This window comes from Octopus bimaculoides, chromosome 5 (assembly GCF_001194135.2).
Source record: "Octopus bimaculoides isolate UCB-OBI-ISO-001 chromosome 5, ASM119413v2, whole genome shotgun sequence".
NCBI classification, from domain to species: Eukaryota; Metazoa; Mollusca; class Cephalopoda; order Octopoda; family Octopodidae; genus Octopus; species Octopus bimaculoides.
The window spans coordinates 38,109,490-38,116,989 of record NC_068985.1 but is presented as its reverse complement, the minus strand read 5'-3'; the positions used below and the strand labels follow the sequence as shown (position 1 = coordinate 38,116,989).

At 33.3% G+C, this 7,500-nt stretch overlaps 1 protein-coding gene across 1 annotated transcript in view; it reads right to left on the bottom strand.

The window, feature by feature from the left end:
* The window catches only part of LOC106880012 (inactive tyrosine-protein kinase 7), a 418,974-nt gene that overhangs the window by 117,046 nt on the left and 294,428 nt on the right, over positions 1 to 7,500 (bottom strand). The window contains exon 5 of the mRNA XM_014929805.2: positions 4,861 to 5,008. Within this exon, the coding sequence (XP_014785291.1) occupies positions 4,861 to 5,008 (148 nt within the window). The remainder of the gene's footprint in view (positions 1 to 4,860; positions 5,009 to 7,500) is intronic.

Below are 7,500 nucleotides of genomic sequence, written 5' to 3'. Positions count from 1 at the left end.
GAGTGCTTCACACCGTAGAATAAGCTAGTCACGAGTTTGCAACTGCAATACAATTTCATTATCGTATTATGTCGTTCTTGCAATGCTTATACGTTCAGGAAAGGCAACTGGTCGAAAATACATATACTATTCTCCAAAATAAGATTTTTCTATTAGCATTATCAGCGATATAGAAAGTAGTTTTGCACTAATTGAATGAACGACCTACTTCCGATTCCGAAAAAAAGTAAGCATTAACTTCCTCTCCAATAAATTACTGATGACAATAGAAGAATCATGGTAGTCTCAAATTTCTGTTTTCTTTCTGTTAAGCTTAGGAAGTATAAATATTTGTTTTGTCTTTCACCTAGTGCTACAACGCTGAGCTAACTGTTATCTGTATACTCCAATTAAACAGAGAATCGGCAAAACCAGCCGCGAAGCAGGCGGATTTTGTCATGTCATCACGACATATTTTAGTCTCAAAATGGTCCGGTTCACTCAGTAGCATAAGAATGAGTCTAGTAGTGAAGTGTTTAAATCTGGATTCCGAGATGAAGAGGATCCTCGTTGATAATAAATTCCAAATAAATTCCAAAATTACTGGCAGTCAAAAACTAGCGTTGTGAGAACGTACCTCTATTTGTACAAGTTGCAGCAAGAGTGTTGTAATATAGAGTGTTGCCACCATACAGTTTTAGATTATCTTCTCTTTTGAATAAGTCCCCAAGAAAAGAGTGAATTTCTGTCAAATTTATTTACTTTGACATGATTAATATAAAAAACTAGGAATCTTCTATAAAATCGGAATACAGTAATCTCTCGATTATCGCGGGTGTTACGTTCCTAAAAACACTGTGATAGGTGAAATTCCGCAAAATAGAAAGAGTACTGTATATGTTTTAATCATTTTTATAATTTGTATATATTTATTTTATTATAAATGCAAAACAACACCACACACTCGTCTCCCGAGTTTCTTTTTCCATACAGTATGTGATTCTTTGTTTACTCATTTACGGTACACTATGTATTTTTGTTTTTTCATATATTTTAATTGATGTGTTATATAATGCAATACTGTACTGTATTTATATTTATTAATTCAATAATTTTTAGGCGTGAAAATACTTATTTTATCACAGAAAAAAATTAAAATCTAAAAAAATATAAATACACATCGGCCGCAGAAACTCGCGATAAACTGAAGAGTCCGCAATATAAATTTACATATATTAGTCAGAAAAATCCGCGATGTACTGAGGGCGCGATGAGTAAACCGCGATATAGCGAGTGATTACTGTATCCCTTGTGAAGTATATAGATTTATTTTAATACTGAATTAATAAAACTTGCTAACAACCAGTTATTGCAGACAATTTTTGAAGCCCTGAAATTATACAGTCAGGGTTAATCGGTTAAATTTATCCATCTAGTGGGCTAGTACTACATCTTTTTGACCCTAAAATGACGACAAAGTGAACGATAGTGCTATCTGAGCGCAAGACTTCCGCCATTCTAACGATTCTGCATATCTACCGCCCTTTAAACCACAGTAATATAATTATTTATCACATAGGCACAAGGCTACAAATTTGAAAGTAGTAGTAGTAGCAGTAGTAGTAGCAGTAGTAGTAGTAGTAGTAGTAGTAGTAGTAGTAGTAGTAGTAGTAGTAGTAGTAGTAGAGCAAGGGGAGCATGCGCTGTAATAATAGTCTCTAATTTGTTGGCGATTCCCTACTTCTGGCGTATGATCCCTTTGCGTTACTCAGGCGAAAACGTTAGGTCTGCTCTTTGACATGCCGATCCCCACACAGCTGTAAACTGTAGACTGGCACCTTATTTTATCAGGCCTGAAATTATGAAAGTCAAAGTTTATCCTGATGAAGGTAGAAATCCCAAACGTAAAGAAACAGAACAAATACCGCAAGACATTTGTGTCCGACGTTAAATGATTCTTCCTGCCCATCACCCTTTAATTTCACTGTTACATAATAAAGGAAGTTAACGGTTCCCTCTGATTGGACCACATTTCTGGTGTTGTCGTCACTTTCAAAGATGCTAAAGACTTCAAAACATGTTCCAAAACGTTTGTATAAACATTCATTGTGCTTTGCAAACAATGATGCTGAAACTAAATTGAATATGACATGTACTCGTTAAGATATTTATATAAATGATATCCGCAATCTTTTTTTGTCTCAGAAATGTTATATAGCACTGAACTGAATGATTCTTAATATTCATCCCATCGTTCCACGAAGTTCAAATAATATTGGGGCTGACTGTGTTCGTCTACCATTTGGGAGGAACAATACAAATACAAGTGCAAGTAAACACCGTGAACCTTATTCAATCTATTCCATCTGTTCTTTGTTACATTTCAAACATTACGCATAGTCTAAAGAAATGATTATACATCCCGACTCTGAACTGAATCACCTCTCATTTTCTGAATTCCATTTATCTTTCTAAAAACATTAGTGATGGTGGTTGTGGCGACGGCGGCGGCGGTGGTGGTAGTAGTGGTAGTAGTAGTAGTAGTAGTAGTAGTAGTAGTAGTAGTAGTAGTAGTAGTAGTAGTAGTAGTAATAATAAAGCATCTTTGCATTTTGGTTCATTATTTTAAGACTTTTTTTTTACATAAGAATGGTAAAACGTTCAGTGATAAAAAGCAATCTACTGAGGCAGTTCATTCAGTACTACAATCCCTGCCGTTACTATAATCGACCTTGAAAACTATGGAGTTGGTTTCACTCTTTATAACATTAAAGTTTCTTTCTTTGAGATTTAAACGCAGCATGATACGCAAAATTATTTTTCACGAATAGATTATTTTTTATTATCAATTACATCCAGCAAGCAAATGCACTCACTTTTTTTTTAATAGAATTTTACTTTTTTTTTGGGGGGGGGGGAATTATCCATAAGCCCATTTAGTTCCTTGTTTAAGAAGAATACCGATCTTTGTATTGACGCAACCTATAACATCTGTAATTAAACTAGGTTAATGGAGATAATTGAAAGTAACATGAAACATTAATGTGGTTTGTTAAATGGCAAATGAATGAAAAGCGCATTTTGTTTTGAAGATTAATGAGATAATTTTAGAATTAAGTGTATGCTGACATTGACAATGTGGTATGCCAACTGATAAAGAACAACATTTTTTTCCCTCCCTTTGTGTTTTGAATCGAACTAAAGAATCAGTATGTTCTAGAACCAGAAGCTGCACGAGTTCGTGCAAATCTTTCACATATTCGAGCATTTTCTAATTCGGATTCGTTATTATTATTATTATCATTATCATTGTTATTATTATTATTATTATTATTATTATTATTATCTTTTTATGTTTCCATTTTCAAAGCTTTTCTCACTATATCAATCAATGTTGCTAGGAGACATTCTTAATGGAAAGGTAGCCAATCCGAAATTTTCAAAATGACCGAAACATTAAGTATACTACTACGTATGGTTTTGGTTTTGACTATTTATTCTCGTGTTATCTGTGTCTATCTTCCTCTGGAGAAAGGGGACATGACAGGTGTTATGCTTGATCATTATCTCCTCGATCACATGGTGCCTTAACTATTTACATTATTCTGTGGCAGGTCACTTTACAAAACTCTTCGCTCATGTTATCTGACTATGTATCATAGTAACTTATCACTTATTTATGAATGTTGGAAGTGCCGCTAAATGGCTGCACAACATCATAGTGGTATGTACACTGGATAGCCTTAAGAACAAAAGCGGAAGCCAGTCATTATAAATTTAGTTCTTCGTTTCGATAAATACACATCAAAAAGCAAGATAGCTCTGTACAAAACCGAAAAGTAGACTCACTAACTTTGAGATTAAGAAGATTATTAATCACAAGGCTATCAATTTTGAATCATAGCCTCACTACATTGTTGAGTTCAGTTAGATATACGAGAATGCTGTTATATTATTTACTTTACATACACATACAAACGTACACCTACACAAACCCATGCGTATATCATGCAATGACTTCAACATTGGCGAGTTATGAATGAATAAAACAATGACTGACACTCTAAACGTTGGATTTAGTGGACCTTTTGTTTCGCGTAACGCATTTTGCCTTAAATCAAACATAAATAAAAGTGTGCATGTATGTGCGTCTCATAATTTGAATATATCTTGTAACATTTCCGTACGTGTTTTACACACAAGTACACACAGTGATATACATACATACATACATACATACTATACCTTCTCCCCTTTAATTTTTTGTGTCTTTGTACTCTGGGTAAGTTTGCTCTATTAATATATAAATATCTATATATTTATACTTGAATGTTCATCATCTGCAAATATCCAGGTTTTGCTTTATTTGTTTATTGGCATTATTATCTCCATAATCTGCTCGTCTGGATTCCTCTTATAGTCACTCGTTACCCAGTGGACTTAGTCCTCGGTAAAAGATTTCAGAGTGAAATTTCAAATCATTTGAGTGATACAAAGTGTACACGCACACATACGCAGAATTCATAAAGCTATATGTACTAGTATGTGTGATCTTGAAAGAAGCAAAGAAACAATCTACGGGAGAATATATGCCTGGCAACTGAGTCAGGTATGCAAAGTATGTTCCACGGACGAGCATTTTAAGTAATGGATATATCAAAGTCACGTTGAAAGAAATTACATTGGTTGTGACTGAGAGGCGATTATAAAATGAATATTCATTGGGAACAATTAACTTTTATTAATTAACTCCAGTATCTATATTATCTGGTCCATTATTTAATAATTTATAGAAAGATAATTTATGCTGTGCTTGGTATGAGTACAGAAAATGTGAGACACGCACACACACACACACACGTAAGGAACATATAAACGTACCTAGAACTGTTAATAATTTTTTCATAATTAGAAAACCATTCAATTCGTGCTGCTCCGACAATCAAACAATCAAGACGAGCTGGTTCGTTTCTCTGGACTAGAACATAGTCCAAAAATTTCTCCTCTGCCAAATGTGGTACTCCGGGTTCTGAAAGAACAAGAAGACGGTGGTAATAGTAACGTTGTTTGATAAATGGATGAAAGAAAGAAAAAAACAGGCGGATGAATTAACTGAGATAACGAGAGAATCTGAAAAAAAAAAAAAAATGAACGATAAATATTTCCCAAATAGTTACCGCTTGAAAGAGTAAAAACTGTTCAACTGAATAAAAATAATTTACTAGAAATAAAACGTCCAAATATTTAAAGATATTTGTTTTTTATTCTATTTCAAGAAATATAAAATTAATCGATTCTAAATATTGCTTCCGAATTTTAGTACAAGGCCCTCGATTTCGGGGGAAAAGTGTAAGTCGGTTACATCAACCCAAGTTCTCAACTGGTACTTATTTTATCGACCACGAAAATTGATGAAAGCAAAGTCGAACCTCAAAGGAAAAATTTTAAATACTTAAAAAGCGATAGCTATGATTTGGTTAGTCGAGTGGAAAATTCCATTAAATTAAATGCTTTTATGGTAGTCCTGGTGGTGGTGGGGAGGAAACAACTACACCTCGAGACTTTAATTTCAATTTTAGATTTCGAACTACGAGATTCAAATTTTATAGAGGTAAACAAGAGCGCGTGACATATTTAAATTTCCAAACTGTAATTAATTAATGACTTCAGCAAAGCAAATAACTAGTAATTAATTAAGGACTTCAGCAAAAACAAATAACTGAATTCCACAGAACAGTTCTGACTAGATGTGAGAAGACGTACTGCAGGTGAGATATGCCAACGACGTACTAGATAAAAACACGCACATGTTTATTAATTAAGATACTGTAAATCCTTACTGTTTATCAACTAAGATACTGTAAATCTGCTACAAAATACATTTATGAAACAGCTTACACAAAGCTGTGGTTGCACTAGAGATATAAAAGACCTATCTCACTCGAGATTGACTTGATCACCTTTCAAATATCAAAGTTCTTCTCCCAAAATTTGTTGTTAGTGTATATTTTAACCAAAAGAGAACCTGATTAAACACATCTATGATAAAAAGCATTTCAGATAAGATCATTCTTGTCTTTCCCATCTCCCCACCATGTGCAGTGCAGCTATTAATTATATTTATCTAATGAGCCCTTTCTATGCTTGAACATTGGAATTTATGAGAGCTTCAGTTGCTTTATCTAGCAAATGAAAATATTTCTTTCAAGTATATTGTATGCATTCTTTTCTATACGAATACAATTGCCTATCTGCAAGTATCAGCTGCGATAACATTTTATTTATTAGTCTACGTATGTTTTTTTATCTTCAAATATTCTTAACGATATAACCCACATTAATTAATAAATAATCACTTGATAAATTTCTTGATATAAAAATATTATGTTTGATTCCTGTTAATAAACTAAGAATTTATTATATAAGTTTAGTATTTTTCACTTAGTATGAATGCGAACATGCGCACATGTAATTGTTTACATCTAGTGTTGACGTAAATAAATTAACTTTTCACTAAATTCTAAAATAGCAGCTTGCATTAACTTTTCATGTATACAGCATGTAGGGATATACGCTGTGTATGTGTACAATGTTTTGTTGTTTGTGTGTGCTAAAGTTAATTAAATTTTTTCAACAAATACTAAATATCATCTAATATGAAAACTCTAAACGGAGGCATTTTCATATTATGAAATAACCAGTGACATTCATGTTTCTTGCTGACTGAGTTTCGCGGCTAATCTTTTTCGTTATAATCCACGGGACAAACGTTTTTTGAACCGACATATTCGTAATATTTGTCAACAGTGAGCAAGAGAAATATGAAGAATACGAAGAGAAAGAAGGAAAGAGACAGCGAGAGATAAGGGGGAAAGAAAGAAAGAGAAAAAGGATAGACATCGAGGGACTGGCAGATAATGAAACCACAAAAAGATATTGTAAAAGGAGAACAGTAAAGGAGATGGGAAGAGAAGAGAAGTGAGAGGTAAATGTAATAGTTCTTTATGAGCTTAACAATCAAATCTGGGTGATTAAATTATGTATAATTATTGTTAATATTCAGCATCATGATGAAGCAAGTGACATAACTAGGACAGCGTTAGATGCGTGAGTGGGAGTGGCGCAGAGCTCAATTAGTTTCTTTTTTGAAAATATTCAAGCTGATTTGTGGCGAGATTTTTTGCGAGTATTACAAAAATATAGGAATCAGAAAATAAATTTTCCAGAAAAAAACGCACTAAGATAAATTCTCAAATGTACTGATATGTACTAAAAATGAAAATATAACAAAACGGGTGTTTAGGTAAATATTTATATAAATAATAAAAGAAAAGAATGGAGAAAAAGACAACAAGAAAAAACAACAACGCGAGGACGTGGTATACGCAAAGTATTAATAAGACGCTCAGGGAAGAAAAGAAAGAGCGTTTTACGTTTCGAGCAAAGCTCTTCTTCAGAAACAGGAGACAGAGGGGGCGGAGGAAAACAATCCACATGTAGTTACATATATATATATATATA